At 45.9% G+C, this 20,733-nt stretch overlaps 2 protein-coding genes across 8 annotated transcripts in view; one reads left to right on the top strand and one right to left on the bottom strand.

The window, feature by feature from the left end:
• The first annotated feature begins 3,818 nt into the window (after positions 1-3,818).
• ankrd9 (ankyrin repeat domain 9) lies at positions 3,819-5,259 on the top strand. Its single transcript, XM_067613661.1, has one exon. It carries the CDS (start codon positions 4,102-4,104, stop codon positions 4,930-4,932), a length of 831 nt encoding a protein of 276 aa, XP_067469762.1. The 5' UTR covers positions 3,819-4,101; the 3' UTR covers positions 4,933-5,259.
• Positions 5,260-5,411: 152 nt separating this feature from the next.
• tecpr2 (tectonin beta-propeller repeat containing 2) overlaps positions 5,412-20,733 on the bottom strand; it is a 31,346-nt gene continuing 16,024 nt past the window's right edge. For all 7 annotated transcript variants that reach the window (XM_067613654.1, XM_067613652.1, XM_067613655.1 and 4 more), the window contains 17 exons: positions 20,389-20,590; positions 20,113-20,302; positions 19,762-20,017; positions 17,253-17,492; positions 17,062-17,129; positions 16,855-16,970; positions 16,530-16,703; positions 16,205-16,385; positions 15,856-15,997; positions 14,246-14,471; positions 14,046-14,135; positions 13,866-13,963; positions 13,642-13,777; positions 8,958-9,106; positions 8,683-8,824; positions 7,799-7,948; positions 5,412-6,290 (listed from right to left, as the gene is read on the bottom strand). In XM_067613654.1, the coding sequence (XP_067469755.1) occupies positions 6,139-6,290; positions 7,799-7,948; positions 8,683-8,824; positions 8,958-9,106; positions 13,642-13,777; positions 13,866-13,963; positions 14,046-14,135; positions 14,246-14,471; positions 15,856-15,997; positions 16,205-16,385; positions 16,530-16,703; positions 16,855-16,970; positions 17,062-17,129; positions 17,253-17,492; positions 19,762-20,017; positions 20,113-20,302; positions 20,389-20,590 (2,712 nt within the window). In that variant the 3' untranslated portion in view covers positions 5,412-6,138. The remainder of the gene's footprint in view (positions 6,291-7,798; positions 7,949-8,682; positions 8,825-8,957; positions 9,107-13,641; positions 13,778-13,865; positions 13,964-14,045; positions 14,136-14,245; positions 14,472-15,855; positions 15,998-16,204; positions 16,386-16,529; positions 16,704-16,854; positions 16,971-17,061; positions 17,130-17,252; positions 17,493-19,761; positions 20,018-20,112; positions 20,303-20,388; positions 20,591-20,733) is intronic.

Raw genomic sequence — 20,733 nt, 5'->3', positions numbered from 1 at the left:
GTGAATTAACATAAATGAACAAACTGTGACTTGGAAGCCAAAAGGTAAAAACATTTTACAAGGTCAAAGACCTGCAGACCTGAAGAAAGTAAAAAAGAATCTGAACAGCAACACTGTATATGTATACTGTACTCTGAGTATACTGTATATGTATACTGTACTCTGAGTATACTGTATATGTATACTGTACTCTGAGTATACTGTATATGTATACTGTACTCTGAGTATACTGTATATGTATAGGCCTATACTGTATTCTGAGTATACTGTATATGTATACTGTACTCTGAGTATACTGTATATGTATACTGTACTCTGAGTATACTGTATATGTATACTGTATTCTGAGTATACTGTATATATATACTGTACTCTGAGTATACTGTATATATATACTGTACTCTGAGTATACTGTATATGTATACTGTACTCTGAGTATACTGTATATGTATACTGTACTCTGAGTATACTGTATATGTATAGGCCTATACTGTATTCTGAGTATACTGTATATGTATACTGTACTCTGAGTATACTGTATATGTATACTGTATTCTGAGTATACTGTATATATATACTGTACTCTGAGTATACTGTATATATATATACTGTACTCTGAGTATACTGTATATGTATACTGTACTCTGAGTATACTGTATATGTATACTGTACTCTGAGTATACTGTATATGTATAGGCCTATACTGTACTCTGAGTATACTGTATATGTATACTGTACTCTGAGTATACTGTATATGTATACTGTATTCTGAGTATACTGTATATGTATACTGTACTCTGAGTATACTGTATATGTATAGGCCTATACTGTACTCTGAGTATACTGTATATGTATACTGTACTCTGAGTATACTGTATATGTATACTGTATTCTGAGTATACTGTATATGTATACTGTACTCTGAGTATACTGTATATGTATACTGTATTCTGAGTATACTGTATATGTATACTGTACTCTGAGTATACTGTATATGTATAGGCCTATACTGTATTCTGAGTATACTGTATATGTATACTGTACTCTGAGTATACTGTATATGTATACTGTATTCTGAGTATACTGTATATGTATACTGTACTCTGAGTATACTGTATATGTATAGGCCTATACTGTATTCTGAGTATACTGTATATGTATACTGTACTCTGAGTATACTGTATATGTATACTGTATTCTGAGTATACTGTATATGTATACTGTACTCTGAGTATACTGTATATGTATACTGTATTCTGAGTATACTGTATATGTATACTGTACTCTGAGTATACTGTATATGTATACTGTATTCTGAGTATACTGTATATGTATAGGCCTACACTGTATTCTGAGTATACTGTATATGTATACTGTATTCTGAGTATACTGTATATGTATAGGCCTATACTGTATTCTGAGTATACTGTATATGTATAGGCCTACACTGTATTCTGAGTATACTGTATATGTATACTGTATTCTGAGTATACTGTATATGTATACTGTACTCTGAGTATACTGTATATGTATACTGTATTCTGAGTATACTGTATATGTATAGGCCTACACTGTATTCTGAGTATACTGTATATGTATACTGTATTGTGAGTATACTGTATATGTATACTGTACTCTGAGTATACTGTATATGTATACTGTATTGTGAGTATACTGTATATGTATACTGTACTCTGAGTATACTGTATATGTATACTGTATTCTGAGTATACTGTATATGTATAGGCCTACACTGTACTCTGAGTATACTGTATATGTATACTGTACTCTGAGTATACTGTATATGTATACTGTACTCTGAGTATACTGTATATGTATAGCCTACTGTATTGTGAGTATACTGTATATGTATACTGTACTCTGAGTATACTGTATATGTATACTGTATTGTGAGTATACTGTATATGTATACTGTACTCTGAGTATACTGTATATGTATAGCCTACTGTATTCTGAGTATACTGTATATGTATACTGTACTCTGAGTATACTGTATATGTATAGGCCTATACTGTACTCTGAGTATACTGTATATGTATACTGTATTGTGAGTATACTGTATATGTATACTGTACTCTGAGTATACTGTATATGTATAGGCCTATACTGTACTCTGAGTATACTGTATATGTATACTGTACTCTGAGTATACTGTATATGTATAGGCCTATACTGTACTCTGAGTATACTGTATATGTATAGGCCTATACTGTATTCTGAGTATACTGTATATGTATAGGCCTATACTGTACTCTGAGTATACTGTATATGTATACTGTATTGTGAGTATACTGTATATGTATAGGCCTATACTGTACTCTGAGTATACTGTATATGTATACTGTACTCTGAGTATACTGTATATGTATACTGTATTGTGAGTATACTGTATATGTATAGGCCTATACTGTATTCTGAGTCTTCGCACTTGACGCGGAAGACGCGATGATGTCATTTTGGCGTCAACCTCGCGCCCGGGATACTGCGTTGAGCATAAACCTAAAAAGTGCAAAAATATTCAGTAATTTGACTCTTATACAGTGTAGTGTCCCCAAAACTACTTCACACATCTTCACACATTCACATTGAACATGAAAATATGACGCTGGTTTACTTCTTCTGTAGATCTGTAAACATCACAGCTTCTGTCTGCTTAAGTTTGTAAAGTTGACTTTTCTTCTGTTATGTGTGACTAGTTGTAAAGTTCAGTTTTTCTTTTTAGTTTATTTATGTGTTTATTTATTTTGACAATAATGATAACACTGATAATGAAATATAATTCAACAGCATTACGCCGTTTAGGGCACCTTCATGGCCTGCAGGTGCCCTAATCCTCGACGATTAAGTGGGAACGCGTCTCAAAATCCGTGAGTCTGTGAGTGTGGACCAATCAAACTGAGTTCAACTCCGATACTACGAGTCACCATGGCAACAGGTAAATAACAGGCGGAGCCTCCGTGTGAATTCAGCGGAGGCAGAAACATTAATGTGTCTGAACATTGAACGTTTCATGTCGAACATGACATGATAACTGTTCCATCAGTGCATCAGTCACATCATCATTGATGGAGAAAGTTATTGATTGATCTGTCTGTGTCTGAAGATTTCACCATATGCAATAAACCCTTCAGAGCAGGAGCTGCTGTCTGCTGGACCTGCAGACTCTCAGAGTGACTGTACAGGTTTTGTAGTGATTGTTCATGCACATCAGGACAATAAACCAACAGGTGGAAACTTTAGATAGTCCTTCAGTGACAAACTAATATCCAACTTTTCTATCCAACGATTCAGATTCTGACAGACAGTAAACCTCCGTCTTCACCTTCTGGCTCTGAAGGAAGAGACAGAAAAACTCACCTACCAGCAGCGGGTTCGCTTCAGGTAAATGACCGCGGTGACCATGGTAACTGACCCTGAGTTTAGAAGTGAAAAATTAGTTAAAAATGGAGTTTCCCTCATCTCATCTCATCTCATCTCATCCATCTCATCTCATCTCAGGTGTGTGTGTGTGTGTGTGTGTGTGTGTGTGTGCGCGCGCGTGTGTTTTCTGCTGCTGTTTACTGTCTTCATTATAGAAACGGCAGGACTCCAAAGGCCGCTATGTTCGCTATGCGCGTAATGCGGGACACTCGATCCACCCCGCCCCGCCCCGCACCGGCCCCCAAAACAAACATCCATACATGGCGCTGAACTGGCCGGGGCGGAGCGGCGGGGCGAAGCGGGAGGAGCGGCAAAAGGAGCAGAAGAAAGCTGCTGTGCAGATCGGCGCAGCAGAGCGGTGCGGCAGAGCGACGAGGCGGCGCGAAAGCGGAGGGGGGGTTGCAGCTATAAAAGCCTGAAGGATCCGAGGACAGAGGTCTGAGAGACAGACTGAGACTGAACCTGAATCAGACTGAAGGATCCGAGGACAGAGGTCTGAGAGACAGACTGAGACTGAACCTGAATCAGACTGAAGGATCCGAGGACAGAGGTCTGACAGGCTGAGACTCTGAATCTGAACCAGACTGTTCAGAACCTCACCGTGTTTTATTTTGAAGCCTCAGTGTTTTATTTTGAAGTGCTGCAGCTGCAGGTGACGTCATGCCGTGGCTGCTGTCCTCTCAGCTAGAGCGGTTGTCTTCGTCTCCGTCGGAGCGGCAGTGTGAGCGGACGGCGTTCTCCTTCTACTGCGCGGTGCGCGAGCTGCAGCCGGTTTGGCTGCTGGAGGATGCGCGCAGGATGGAGGTGTTCTGCTGGGACGACGGCCGGCCGCGCGCCTTCTCCGCCTCGGAGGCACTGCTGTACGCTGTCGTGCATGACCATCAGGACTACGCACGCTACCTGCTCACCAGGTACTCAGTGAGCGCACTCAGTGCACCCCGCTGCAGCTTCTGTTGCTGCCGGAGTGGCGGAGCACCACATCTTAACGTGGCGGTGCGCTACAACCGTGTCTCCATCCTCGCCATGATGGTGGAAGCACTGAAGGACTATGACACGGAGAGCGTGCGGCGGGACTACCTGGACAGCTGCGGTGGCTGCGCACATGTGGCGGATGCAGGAAAGACAGCATTGCAGCTGGCAGTGGAACTGTCGCGGCCGGACTGCCTGCTGCTGCTGCTGGTTCACGGCGCGCCGCCACACGGCCTTGATATGGCGCTGCAGCGACTCGACTTGTCCGCCGCGGGGGAACGGCGTGACGCTCAGCGATGCCTGGACTTCCTGCTGCTCTTCCTGCCTGAAGCACCTGCGCTGCGCCACCTGCAGGACGAGACGCAGCGCTGGCAAAGCCTGCTGGGAAATGAAGTTTTCAGCTGGCTGTGCGGCCTGGCTCCGCCCCCCCTGCTGCTGCAGGCTCTTAGGACTTTGGCCCGGTCTGTCCCAGGTCAGATTTCACACCTGCCCGCCCTCCTGCAGCCGCTCAACTGGCCCTGACACTGCTGTCACCATGGAAACAGACTGTAAACACCTCGGGACTGCTGTGATTGGCCGGTTGGTTAATGACGTTAATACAATGTAAACAAAGACTGACCTGATCACTGATACTCAGGTGAAAACCTTTTATCTCCAGACAATCAATTTAAGGTAAACACTCAGGGTTTAGGACCCTGAGAAGCCAGGTTTCCACCTGACACAGGGATGTAAATATTTACTTTAATCAAAGTTAATGACTTTATTATGTAACTTTTATGATGTTGTGAAAATGCTGATCTGAGTTCTAAATGTGACAAAAACTGTTTAATAAACTGAAGATGAAAATTGTTTAGTTTCGTTTTAAACTTTCTTTGAACAAAAACTCAAAATGTGTGCAGAGCAAACGGGCCACTTTAGACCCTCAGGGGTTCCGTGAGCTGTTGGGTCCGACCCCGACTGTAAAGTAAACCAATAATGATTGATCCTGATCAATAACCTGCTTCAGTGTTTAAAGATGTTTATTAAGTTAATTAATGAAACAACAGGTGAGTTCTTATTGGTCAGCAGCAGAACCAATCAGCTTACAGCAGCATAACATCCTGCTCAGGTTTCCGTGGTAATGCTGTCAGAGTCCATCAGAGTCCACTACAGTCCAGTCCAATCTTTGATCATTACATTGATATTTTTACAGTTTTTGATGGATCAGTTCCAGTGGGCAGGGCTCCAGCTGGTTGCCATGGTAACTGTGAGACAGACAGACAGGTGTGCAACTAACTGAGGCCCACAGGAGGAGAACCAGCGACACGTTGCTTCCACCTGTTGCCCCCCTGACACACTGAAATGTGGACTGATGTGGACCACTGAGCTAGACTGGTCCCTTTAATCTCCCAGTTAGCTTGAAGCACCTCCGGCTTCCGATAAATAATCAATAAATGAAACCAGTTAGATCCAGTTAGAACCAGTCAGAACCAATTAGAACTGGTTAGAACCATTTTCAGTGAAGGTATCTGTAGTCCATCATCCCTTCAGAATAAAGTGCTCAGTACAAAGTCTCAGTTCACTTAATTTCCCAGCAGACATCTGGGCTCCCTGTGTGTTGGCCATCTTGAAAGTGATGTCACTGCCTAATCAGTGTCGGTCCAGCGGTGTCACTGTGACATCACAGTGTACAGCCAGGTAAATCCAGACAAACACTGAACAGCGGTGACATTGCGGTGATGTCATGGGTTAGATGAGCTCCCATTCGTCATCGGCATCATCCCCGCTGAGAAGGGGGCCGGAGGGGGCGGGCCTACAGGGAGTCTGTGGAAGGAGCTTCGTCAGCCGACGGGACAATCCACCAATCAGAGTCACCGCCCACAACTCATCCTCTGGAGTGACTGCAGAGAGAGAAACACACCTGAGCTTCAGTCATCACACATGGAACCCAGTACAAACCCAGTAGAAACACAGTACAAACCCAGTACAAACCCAGTATAAACACAGTACAAACCCAGCATAAATGCAGTACAAACCCAGTATAAACCCAGTATAAACCCAGTACAAACCCAGAATAAACACAGTACAAACCCAGCATAAATGCAGTACAAACCCAGTATAAACCCAGTATAAACCCAGTACAAACCCAGAATAAACACAGTACAAACCCAGTATAAACACAGTACAAACCCAGCATAAATGCAGTACAAACCTAGTATAAACGCAGTACAAACCCAGTATAAACCCAGTATAAACCCAGTACAAACCCAGAATAAACACAGTACAAACCCAGTATAAACCCAGAATAAACCCAGTACAAACCCAGAATAAACACAGTACAAACTCAGCATAAACGCAGTACAAACCCAGTATAAACCCAGTATAAACCCAGTACAAACACAGTATAAACCCAGTATAAACCCAGTACAAACCCAGTACAAACCCAGTACAAACCCAGTATAAACCCAGTATAAACCCAGTATAAACCCAGAATAAACCCAGTACAAACCCAGTATAAACACAGTACAAACCCAGTATAAACCCAGAATAAACCCAGTATAAACACAGTACAAACCCAGCATAAACGCAGTACAAACCCAGTATAAACCCAGAATAAACCCAGTACAAACCCAGTATAAACACAGTACAAACCCAGCATAAACGCAGTACAAACCCAGTATAAACCCAGTACAAACCCAGTATAAACCCAGTACAAACCCAGCATAAACGCAGTACAAACCCAGTATAAACACAGTACAAACCCAGTATACACACAGTACAAACCCAGTATAAACACAGTATAAACCCAGAATAAACCCAGTACAAACCCAGTATAAACCCAGAATAAACCCAGAATAAACCCAGTATAAACCCAGAATAAACCCAGTACAAACCCAGTATAAACCCAGTATAAACACAGTATAAACCCAGAATAAACCCAGTATAAACCCAGTATAAACCCAGAATAAACCTAGTACAAACCCAGTATAAACCCAGTATAAACCCAGAATAAACCCAGTACAAACCCAGTATAAACCCAGTATAAACCCAGAATAAACCCAGTACCAACCCAGTATAAACCCAGTATAAACACAGTACAAACCCAGTATAAACCCAGAATAAACCCAGTACAAACCCAGTATAAACCCAGAATAAACCCAGTACAAACCCAGTATAAACCCAGTACAAACCCAGTATAAACTCAGTACAAACCCAGAATAAACCCAGTACAAACCCAGTATAAACCCAGTACAAACCCAGTACAAACCCAGAATAAACACAGTACAAACCCAGAATAAACCCAGTACAAACCCAGAATGAACACAGTACAAACCCAGCATAAATGCAGTACAAACCCAGTATAAACCCAGTATGAACCTAGTATGAACCCAGTGTGAACCAGTCTCACCAGTTAACCAGTTGGCGTTTCCGGGGATCTTCTTCCAGTAATCTCCTGCTGGGTTTCTGTCAGAGACACCGTAACGTCGAGCCAGATCTCCGTTTACACACCGAACCCAAACTGTCCGACAGCTGAGGACCAGCTGACTCACCGCCAGGCCTGCAGATAGACAGGTGTAGACAGGTGTAGAGAGCAGACAGACAGGTGTAGACAGGTGTAGAGAGCAGACAGACAGGTGTAGACAGGTGTAGAGAGCAGACAGACAGGTGTAGAGAGCAGACAGACAGGTGTAGACAGGTGTAGACAGGTGTAGAGAGCAGACAGACAGGTGTAGACAGGTGTAGAGAGCAGACAGACAGGTGTAGAGAGCAGACAGACAGGTGTAGAGAGCAGACAGACAGGTGTAGACAGGTGTAGACAGGTGTAGAGAGCAGACAGACAGGTGTAGACAGGTGTAGAGAGCAGATAGACAGGTGTAGACAGGTGTAGACAGGTGTAGAGAGCAGACAGACAGGTGTAGAGAGCAGACAGACAGGTGTAGACAGGTGTAGAGAGCAGACAGACAGGTGTAGACAGGTGTAGAGAGCAGACAGACAGGTGTAGAGAGCAGACAGACAGGTGTAGAGAGCAGACAGACAGGTGTAGACAGGTGTAGAGAGCAGACAGACAGGTGTAGACAGGTGTAGAGAGCAGACAGACAGGTATAGACAGGTGTAGACAGGTGTAGAGAGCAGACAGACAGGTGTAGAGAGCAGACAGACAGGTGTAGACAGGTGTAGAGAGCAGACAGACAGGTATAGACAGGTGTAGACAGGTGTAGAGAGCAGACAGACAGGTGTAGAGAGCAGACAGACAGGTGTAGACAGGTGTAGAGAGCAGACAGACAGGTATACCTGGCACCAGCTCCCAGTCCGTCCCGACAGGCATCTCGTCGCTGAGTCCCGTCCTGACGAACACACTGCCTCTATTGTCCAATGCCCAGAGCAGCCGGTCGTTAGGACTTGTCTGAATACTGACCAGCTGCACTCCTACTGGCTGCAGGGACACATGACATCACACTTACCTGTACAGGTAGGTCTATGTGGTTCAGTGTGTTACCTGTACAGGTGGGTCTATGTGGTTCAGTGTGTTACCTGTACAGGTGGGTCTATGTGGTTCAGTGTGTTACCTGTACAGGTGGGTCTATATGGATCCAGGCCGGCAGCATCATGCTCGGGTTCAGAGGTTGAGTTCCAACTCTGAAGTAAACGACTCCTCGACTGTCGACCGCCCAAACGTTCTGACTGCCGCAGCTCACACTGACCAGACGCACACCTCCTGCAACACAAATAACATGTGACCCGTACACACCTGCAACACACCTGCAGCGCACCTGTAACACACCTGTAACACACCCGTAACACACCTGTAACACACCTGCAGTGCACCTGTAACACACCTACACACACCTGTAACACACCCGTAACACACCTGTAACGCACCTACACACACCTGCAGCGCACCTGTAACACACCTGTAACACACCTGTAACACACCCGTAACACACCTGTAACACACCTGCAGCGCACCTGTAACACACCTGTAACACATCCGTAACACATCTGTAACACACCTGTAACACACCTGTAACACACACCTGTAATGTACCTGCACACACCTGCAACGCACCTGCACACACCTGTAACACACCTACACACACCTGTAACACACCTGTACACACGTGTAACACACCTGCAACGCACCTATAACACACCTGCAACGCACCTATAACACACGTGTAACACACCTGTACACACCTATAACACACCTGCAACGCACCTATAACACACGTGTAACACACCTGTACACACCTATAACACACGTGTAACACACCTGTACACACCTATAACACACCTGCAACGCACCTATAACACACGTGTAACACACCTGTACACACCTATAACACACCTGCAACGCACCTATAACACACCTGTAACACACCTGTACACACCTATAACACACTTGTAACACACCTGTACACACCTATAACACACCTGTAACACACCTGTACACACCTATAACACACGTGTAACACACCTGTACACACCTATAACACACTTGTGCACACCTATAACACACCTGTAACACACCTGTACACACCTATAACACACCTGTAACACACCTGCAACACACCTATAACACACCCATAACACACCTGTACACACCTGTAACACACCTGTAACACACCTGCAACGCACCTATAACACACCTATAACACACCTATAACACACCTGTAACACACCTGCAATGCACCTGTAACACACCTGTAACACACCTGTAACACACCTGCAATGCACCTATAACACACCTGTAACACACCTGTAACACACCTGCAATGCACCTGTAACACACCTGTAACACACCTGTAACACACCTATAACACACCTGCAACGCACCTATAACACACCTATAACACACCTATAACACACCTATAACACACCTGCAATGCACCTGTAACACACCTATAACACACCTGTAACACACCTGTAACACACCTATAACACACCTGCAATGCACCCATAACACACCTATAACACACCTGTAACACACCTGCAATGCACCTGTAACACACCTATAACACACCTGTAACACACCTGTAACACACCTGTAACACACCTGCAATGCACCTGTAACACACCTATAACACACCTGTAACACACCTGTAACACACCTATAACACACCTGTAACACACCTGTAACACACCTGCAATGCACCTGTAACACACCTATAACACACCTGTAACACACCTGTAACACACCTACACACACCTGTAACACACCTGTACACACGTGTAACACACCTGTAACACACCTGCAACGCACCTATAACACACGTGTAACACACCTGTACACACCTATAACACACCTGCAACGCACCTATAACACACGTGTAACACACCTGTACACACCTATAACACACGTGTAACACACCTGTACACACCTATAACACACCTGCAACGCACCTATAACACACGTGTAACACACCTGTACACACCTATAACACACGTGTAACACACCTGTACACACCTATAACACACCTGCAACGCACCTATAACACACGTGTAACACACCTGTACACACCTATAACACACGTGTAACACACCTGCAATGCACCTGTAACACACCTGCAATGCACCCATAACACACCTATAACACACCTATAACACACCTGTAACACACCTGCAATGCACCTGTAACACACCTGCAATGCACCTGTAACACACCTATAACACACCTATAACACACCTGTAACACACCTGCAATGCACCTGTAACACACCTATAACACACCTATAACACACCTGTAACACACCTGCAATGCACCTGTAACACATCTATAACACACCTATAACACACCAGTAACACACCTGTAACACACCTGCAATGCACCTGTAACACACCTATAACACACCTGTAACACACCTATAACACACCTATAACACACCTGCAATGCACCTGTAACACACCTGTAACACACCTGTACACAACTGCACTCACTGACGCTGGAACATCTCTGAGGACCAGTGGAAGCCCCAGAGACCACTAGAGCCCCCTCTTGGACTAACAGAATCTCTTCACCTGAGGAACCAATGAAACCTCTCCAAGGTCTACTGGAGCCCCCCTTACAGACCTCTAACACCTCCTCAGAACCTGCAGAACCTGCAGAAGCCCCTAAAGGCCCAGACAACATCGTCCAGGACAACTGAAACAAAGTTTTTCTTCATATTTCCACCTTGATGTAAATTTCATGTGTTATTCTACAGATGGTGAAGGTCACGTTCTCACTGCTGCCTGATGTTTATTTGTGTCCAGGTGGAATGTGAGCAGGATCAGGTGACCCATCCTGTTTCAGAGCAGATTCTGGGTCAGAGCTTACTGACAAACCCCCGCTGACCTTTGACATCTGCTAGCCTCCCCAGTGAGCTGTTGCAGCTGTCTGTATTTTAAACAAATATTCTAAAAATATTCCTCCAACTACGGACAAACATCCAAACAATCTCAAAACAAACTAAATTTAATGAAACTAATGTTATGATGTTAATGCACATACAGCTGTGCTTGAAAGTTTGTAAACACTTTAGAATTTTCTCTATTTCTGCATAAATATGATCTAAAACGTGATCAGATTTTCACAGAAGCTCCTAAAACTAGATAAACTCACATCATTTAAACAAATAAGACAAAATCTTTACACTTGTGCATTTATTTATTGAGGAAAATTATCCAATCTTACATACTATATGTATGTGTAAGTATGTGAACCTTTGCTTTCAGTAACTGGTGTGATGCAGCAATAACTTCAACTAAATGTTTCTGCACATCAGCTTGGAGGAGTTTTAGCCCGTTGGACCTGACAGTACAGTGTCAGCTCAGGGATGTTGGTGGGATTACGGTCAGGACTGAACATGAACTTTCTTCTGCTTTAACCTTCTTTGGTTGAATGATGTGTTTCAGGTCGCCATCTTGCTACATGACCTACTTTCTGTTGAGCTTCAGTTCACAGACAGATACCTCAACATTTTCCTGTAGAATTTTCTCACACAAATATGTAAGATTGGATCATTTTCCTCAATTAATAAATTAATAAGTTTAATGTTTTTGTCTCGTTTGTCTAATTGATGTGTTTTTCTGTCTTAATGGACAAAGCACTTCACTCTCATTCACACACCAATGGTGGCAGAGCAATGGCCTGACCATTGGGGGGTTCAACTTTGGGTTCAGTGTCTTGCTCAAGGGGATCCGGGGATCACACCGCCAACCCTGCACTTTGTGCTTCTGATGAGTCTGATCAGCAGCTTTGTGGGTTTCATTGATGGTGAGGAATGTTCTGTGTTTACCGTTTCATTTAATTTGTTCTCTTGTTCTCTGTTTCTGCAGCGTTTCTCTCAGGTCTGAACCTGAAACACTGTAAACATCATCTCATGTGATTCATGTGGTTTGTTTAAAGCTGTTTGTGATGTCAGTGAGTACTGACATTTATCATCTGTAGAGTCACATGACTGTAATGAAACTTCATGATGTGATGAAGAGAACGTCACGATGTGATGAAGAGTACTTGTAGCAGAGCGTCTGAGGCTCATGTGGATCCCAGAAAAACACCACGACTCATCTGTGTCATCAGAGCGTCGTAAATACAGACAGTCATGTGGCCTGTGATAGTGAGAAGGAACTAAAAACAGATCTGCCCTTCTGTCAGGTTACAGTATGACGCACACACACACACACACACTAACATACACACACACACACACACACACACACACACACACACACACACACACACACACACATACACACACACACACACACACACACACTCCATGTTGACCTCTGACATCTCTGGACCTGAATTACAGACCTGTTACACAACGTCCTCCTGTCAAAGTGATGGAGAAACACAGCTGTGAGGGAGTGTGTATGTGTGTGTGTGTGTGTGTATGTGTGTGTGTGTGTGTATGTGTGTGAGTGTGTGTGTGAGTGTGTGTGTGTGTGTGTGTGTGTGTGTGTGTGTGTGTGTGTGTGTATGTTAGTGTGTGTGAGTGTAGTCAGTTTCAGTGTTTTTCTTTATTTCTACATCTTTATACTTTATTACTGTGATGTAAATATCAGAAGTGCTGCTGTTCATTCCAGGTGTATTCATTCATTCATTCATGTGATAATCATGTTACTATGACAACACACTCAGCAGCAGATTAACTGAGTAGAAACTACTTGATGTTATTATGGGATTAAATGAGCAGATCTAGTTACACAGGTAATCACCAGTTTACTTGCTGATTCCACCCACCTGTCCCCCTCCACCCAGGTACATACCTAGCTGACTGAGGTCCAGTTGCGTCCAGTGGAGGCCGGTGGGACAGGACGCAGACAGAGTGCGAATACTGACTCGGCCATGTGAGTCCAAACCCCACAAAGCGTCACGACAGGCGGAAAGGTGAGTCAGCTCCACCTGATCGCACAGGTAGAACGCAGCAGAACATTAGCAGAACACAGACTGAGTACAGACCAGTAGAATCAGAGCGAGACAGGTGTCTTACCTCAGGTGGTAGGGGGACGGAGGAGGGGCGGAGCTCTCCATCCTGATCCCAAACACAGAACAGATCCTTCCTGCTCTGAGCCAGCCACAGAAACGTACCTGCAACACATTTAACACAGGAAAACTGGTGTCCAGGTGTGTCCAGGTATGTGTAGTGCCCAGCTGTGTCCAGGTATGTTACCTTCTCTGTGAGGCACAGCTGAAGATGTGATGAAGGTCCACCTGGTGGCTGAGACGGTTCCTCTTGGAACAACGTTCTGCCAGAAAGTTCCTGAAGGACCCAAACACAAAGAGCAGAAACTGAAACTAGAAACTGGATTCTACTGTGCGGCTCTGCTGTTCTGTTCTGTACTGGACTCTGCTGTACCAGTCTGTACTGACCCACGAGGCTGCCCCGGGCCAGGTGCAGCTGGTTGCGTCCTGATGCCACCCAGACACCGCTGCTGTTGGCGCTGACCAGGCTCGGCTGACACTGCGAGTACTGCGACAGGAACGCCACCACGCGCTCCACCGGAGCCCTGGTTACCGTGGCAACGCTCTGCGTGGCCTGCAGCAGCGTCTGGAACAGACTGCCCTGATCAAACACCACGTAGTCTGAAATACTGATCTGAGAAGCAGATATGTAAGCAGATAACAGGTGAGGAGAGAAACAAGAGGAGAGAGAAAGAGACAGAGAGAAAAAGTCGATCAAACTGGTCCAAAACTGAAGGTCACACACCAGAGGACAGGTGAGGGTTACAGGTGAGTAAAGCTACAGGACAGGTGAGGGTTACAGGTGAGTAAAGCTACAGGACAGGTGAGGGTTACAGGTGAGTAAAGCTACAGGACAGGTGAGGTTTACAGGTGAGTAAAGCTAGAGGACAGGTGAGGGTTACAGGTGAGTAAAGCTAGAGGACAGGTGAGGGTTACGGGTGAGTAAAGCTAGAGGACAGGTGAGGGTTACAGGTGAGTAAAGCTACAGGACAGGTGAGGGTTACAGGTGAGTAAAGCTACAGGACAGGTGAGGGTTACAGGTGAGTAAAGCTAGAGGACAGGTGAGGGTTACAGGTGAGTAAAGCTAGAGGACAGGTGAGGGTTACAGGTGAGTAAAGCTACAGGACAGGTGAGGGTTACAGGTGAGTAAAGCTAGAGGACAGGTGAGGGTTACAGGTGAGTAAAGCTAGAGGTCAGGTGAAGGTTACAGGTGAGTAAAGCTAGAGGACAGGTGAAGGTTACAGGTGAGTAAAGCTAGAGGACAGGTGAGGGTTACAGGTGAGTAAAGCTAGAGGACAGGTGAGGGTTTCAGGTGAGTACAGCTAACGGGCAGGTGAGGGTTACAGGTGAGTAAAGCTAGAGGACAGGTGAGGGTTACAGGTGAGTAAAGCTAGAGGACAGGTGAGGGTTACAGGTGAGTAAAGCTAGAGGACAGGTGAGGGTTTCAGGTGAGTACAGCTAACGGGCAGGTGAGGGTTACAGAATCCTAAGCCTCCATATTTGGCTCCAGACCCCCTGTAGACATCGCAATATAGGTTTTATAGACAAGTTTAACTTGTTTTGGAGCCGTCGGGCCCTATTCAGGTCCTGTAGAGTTCACCCCAACAGGCTGGGTAGCCGCATGCTAGCGGCTAACTTGCAGCATGCTGTGCAGTCCTCATGACGTCACTGATTGTTTACTACCCACACACACACTCTTCCTCTCTGGTCTCACAGGCCGCTGTTTCCTGCTCTAGCCCCCCCTACTGTCCTCCTTCAGCATCCATACCCACTGCACTGACATCAGATCCAGTTTCTGTCTTATGTACTGGGTCTCTATCTCCTTCCATCTCAGTGCCTGTAACCCTCCCCATTCCTGTTGTGACCAGCAAAAGACTAAACATGGTGCTTCCAATTTGGACCACCATCTGATTTGGACTCAGCAAGTACTGTAAACCGAGCTCTGTTCAACGTTAGATCTCTAGCAAACAAATCATTTTTAATTAATGATCTCATAATTAATTATAAGCTTGATCTACCTGCCACCAGTGATCGTCATCTCCATGCGGTCTGGATGAACAGATTCCGGTTCTGAACCAGAGGCTGCCACTGGCATCCAGCGCCCAGGCCGTCCCACCGTCTCCCAGGGCGACGCACATCAGATCCAGACCCTGAGCCTCGCTGTGACACGCACACGCAACACACACATACAACACACACACACCGTTAGAATCAGCACTAACACCACCTGAAAATCCGTGTTTGTGCAGCAGCTTCATTGATGTGTTCATGAACACGCTCATATAATTCCTTACTAAACTACTACACACAGTACTACTGTAGCTGTCTGTATATTGTAGTACTGTAGTAGCAGTACTCCAGTAGTACCTGACAGTGTCGTATTTCCAGCCGTCTCCCTCACTGCAGTAGCTGTTCAGTCCTTCTCTGTAGAATAAAGCTTTGTGTTCGCTCAGAGCCCAGACCACGCCTCCTCTCACACACACCTGGCTGAACACGCAGGGTGTGTCCACCTTCACTGAGCGTGCACACGGACGCTCAACACTCAGACCTGAAAGAGACACACAAACTGTTACCATGGCAACCACCATCTTACCTGTCTCTACACAAAGGTGCTGGTGTCACACATAAGCAGTACAATTACTTTAACATACTATAGTTTGGACTGGATTGGACCAGGAGGTGTGTCAGTTACCTGTCTGCAGGTACAGGTCTCCATTGGTCCTGATGATCCAGGCCGAGTCGTCACTCAGAGCTACGAAAGCGGTTTGTTCCACAGCTTTGTACCAGTGACGCTTTCCTTTCACCGACACCTTAGCACATGCAAACGCCGTCATGCTCTTCTGCTCCACCTTCCACAGCAGGTTACCTGTTAGATAGCAACAGTTAGCATCCAGCTGACACTACCTACACCTGTACACCTGACAATCTGATCCACCTTCTACAGCAGGCTGGAATTACAAATGACTGCTCTTAGTGAACGGACTGAGGATCCATCCTTTGTGATGTCAGCAGCTCACCTGAAGGTGAGAGGGCCATCTGGTGGACATTATCCTCAAAACGCTGCCAGTTGAGGCCAGTTTCAGGAAGAACGCTACAGAACAGTCCTCCTTTAAAGTCCAGGCACCACACATACCTGCAACACACAGATCACCTGTCTGTTACCTGTCCACAGTCCTCCTCTGAAGTCCAGACACCACACCTACCTGCGACACCTGAGCACACACCTTTCCGTCACCTGCAGGCTCAGTATTCCACATCCTGGTCCCGAATATCCCATCCAGCTTTCTGCCAACTAGGAAGAGATAAGAAAAAATATATTAAATCCTGCTGACAATCTCACCTGGTCAGGTTTGTGTCTGTCTCACCTGGTCAGGTTTGTGTCTGTCTCACCTGGTCAGGTTTGTGTCTGTCTCACCTGGTCAGGTTTGTGTCTGTCTCTGTCTTGAGCTTCCTGGTCTGTCTGTCTGTCTGTGGTCTTCTCTGTCTGATTGGATGGACAGCTGCGGGTATCGGCTCCGCTGCCAGCAGGGGGCAGACTGTGGCAGTAGATGTCTCCCTCTTCATCACTGGACATACTGGGCTTTCTGTCCAGACTGGACACAGTGGAGTAAAACATCTGGTCAGCCAGACCAGCAGGGGGCGCCAAGTCGTCCTCCTACACAGAAACACAGGAGAATGCTTTTGACTAGAGGCAAAAGTCATCACAGACTGCAAGTACATCCCTCTCAAACCACTGAAAGTCTTTTATTCAAACATAAATTGAGACTATAGAAGTGCCCGGTGATTCTGAGGTTAAGGCACAAACCATGACCTGCAGAGATGAAGTGACTAGTTACAGAGATAGAGGGACTAGTTACAGAGGTAGAGGGACTAGTTATAGAGATAGAGGGACTGGTTATAGAGGCAGAGGGACTGGTTATAGAGGTAGAGGGACTAGTTATAGAGGTAGAGGGACTAGTTGCACAGGTAGAGGGACTAGTTGCACAGGTAGAGGGACTAGTTGCACAGGTAGAGGGACTAGTTATAGAGGCAGAGGGACTGGTTATAGAGGTAGAGGGACTAGTTACAGAGGTAGAGGGACTAGTTACACAGGTAGAGGGACTAGTTGCACAGGTAGAGGGACTAGTTATAGAGGTAGAGGGACTAGTTATAGAGGCAGAGGGACTGGTTATAGAGGTAGAGGGACTAGTTACAGAGGTAGAGGGACTAGTTGCACAGGTAGAGGGACTAGTTATAGAGGCAGAGGGACTGGTTATAGAGATAGAGGGACTAGTTGCACAGGTAGAGGGACTAGTTATAGAGGTAGAGGGACTAGTTATAGAGGTAGAGGGACTAGTTACACAGGTAGAGGGACTAGTTATAGAGGTAGAGGGACTAGTTATAGAGGTAGAGGGACTAGTTGCACAGGTAGAGGGACTAGTTATAGAGGTAGAGGGACTAGTTATAGAGGTAGAGGGACTAGTTGCACAGGTAGAGGGACTAGTTACAGAGATAGAGGGACTAGTTATAGAGGTAGAGGGACTAGTTACAGAGGTAGAGGGACTAGTTGCACAGGTAGAGGGACTAGTTATAGAGGTAGAGGGACTAGTTATAGAGATAGAGGGACTAGTTGCACAGGTAGAGGGACTAGTTGCACAGGTAGAGGGACTAGTTATAGAGGCAGAGGGACTGGTTATAGAGGTAGAGGGACTAGTTACAGAGGTAGAGGGACTAGTTACACAGGTAGAGGGACTAGTTGCACAGGTAGAGGGACTAGTTATAGAGGTAGAGGGACTAGTTATAGAGGCAGAGGGACTGGTTATAGAGGTAGAGGGACTAGTTACAGAGGTAGAGGGACTAGTTGCACAGGTAGAGGGACTAGTTATAGAGGCAGAGGGACTGGTTATAGAGATAGAGGGACTAGTTGCACAGGTAGAGGGACTAGTTATAGAGGTAGATGGACTAGTTGCACAGGTAGAGGGACTAGTTATAGAGGTAGAGGGACTAGTTATAGAGGTAGAGGGACTAGTTACACAGGTAGAGGGACTAGTTATAGAGGTAGAGGGACTAGTTATAGAGGTAGAGGGACTAGTTGCACAGGTAGAGGGACTAGTTATAGAGGTAGAGGGACTAGTTGCACAGGTAGAGGGACTAGTTGCACAGGTAGAGGGACTAGTTACAGAGATAGAGGGACTAGTTATAGAGATAGAGGGACTAGTTACAGAGGTAGAGGGACTAGTTGCACAGGTAGAGGGACTAGTTACAGAGGTAGAGGGACTAGTTGCACAGGTAGAGGGACTAGTTATAGAGGTAGAGGGACTAGTTACAGAGGTAGAGGGACTAGTTGCACAGGTAGAGGGACTAGTTATAGAGGTAGAGGGACTAGTTACACAGGTAGAGGGACTAGTTACAGAGGTAGAGGGACTAGTTGCACAGGTAGAGGGACTAGTTATAGAGGTAGAGGGACTAGTTATAGAGGTAGAGGGACTAGTTACAGAGGTAGAGGGACTAGTTGCACAGGGAGAGGGACTAGTTACAGAGGTAGAGGGACTAGTTATAGAGGTAGAGGGACTAGTTATAGAGGTAGAGGGACTAGTTACAGAGGTAGAGGGACTAGTTGCACAGGGAGAGGGACTAGTTACAGAGGTAGAGGGACTAGTTATAGAGGTAGAGGGACTAGTTGCACAGGTAGAGGGACTAGTTACAGAAGTAGAGGGACTAGTTATAGAGGTAGAGGGACTAGTTGCACAGGGAGAGGGACTAGTTACAGAGGTAGAGGGACTAGTTATAGAGGTAGAGGGACTAGTTGCACAGGTAGAGGGACTGGTTACAGAGGTAACAGATTGGAGGACGAACCTACAGTAGCTGCTGTTGCCATGTTTGATGGGACCAGGAGTTCATGTACATAACATATCTTAATAGAGGTATCACCATCATCAACACACCTCCACCTCCTGCTCCTGCTCCTCCGGTCCAATCAGTGGGCTCAGAAACTCGTCCTCCTGCTCCTCCATTGGCTGCTGCTCCTGTCCACCATCCTCTTCAGTGGTGTGCATGTAGGAGAAAGTGCACTCTAGCAGCAGATCCACATCCGGGGTCGGGGGGACAACCTCCGTCTCTGCCCCAGGAACAGATGCCTTCTCTGGGTTCAGCTGGTGTTCCAGGCCCTGGAGGAGCAGGGAGTCTGGAGGGAGGCAGGAGCTGGGACAAGATAATAAAGATGACACAGTCATGTCAGGAGGAAGGAGAAACAAGGACGAGACAGAACAACACTGCTTCAGTCTTCAAGTACTGACCCAGACTGGTTGGAGGAAGACTGGTCCTTGTCCTGTTCTGGAGAGTCCTGGTTCTGAAGGTCCAGACCAATGAAGGAAGCTCTGTCACTCAGTGGAGTTCCACTTCCTCCATCACTACAGCTGCTGTCCTGGACTACAAACATGGAGTCTGAGCAGCTGCTCTCAGAGAGACGGTTCCCACCACCGCTGTCTGAGGACGGACAAGAGGACATGTTAATATCTCTCTCTCTCTCTCTCTCTGACCGTCTCTCTGTCTCACTCTCTCTGTCTGCTTGCCTTGCTGCCGTCTCTTCTTCTTCTTCACTCTGATGGCTTTCACCACCAGTTCCTGCTGCATCTCCTCCTGTCCCAGGGGGGCACTATAGCGCCTGGAGCCCAGGCCGTTTCCATGGAGACTGTCCCAGGAAGTGACAGAGCTGCTGCGGCTGCGAGAGCTGCAGGTGAAGATGCTGGGCGGCTGGCAGAGCTGCTCCATCACCTGCATATTTACACAGGTATACACAGCTAGCATTAAATAACAGCAAGGTCTCCCTGGGCCTCATGTTTTGTCTCGAGACCTCAAACTCTCTGACTTTTCTGTGTGAGGTTTGCTCATACCAGTGTTTCAAGTCTGATTCAAAA

This window comes from Thunnus thynnus, chromosome 16, assembly GCF_963924715.1.
Source record: "Thunnus thynnus chromosome 16, fThuThy2.1, whole genome shotgun sequence".
Classification (NCBI taxonomy): domain Eukaryota; kingdom Metazoa; phylum Chordata; class Actinopteri; order Scombriformes; family Scombridae; genus Thunnus; species Thunnus thynnus.
Note: the sequence above shows the minus strand (reverse complement) of the source record. Positions and strands in the feature narration are given on the sequence as shown.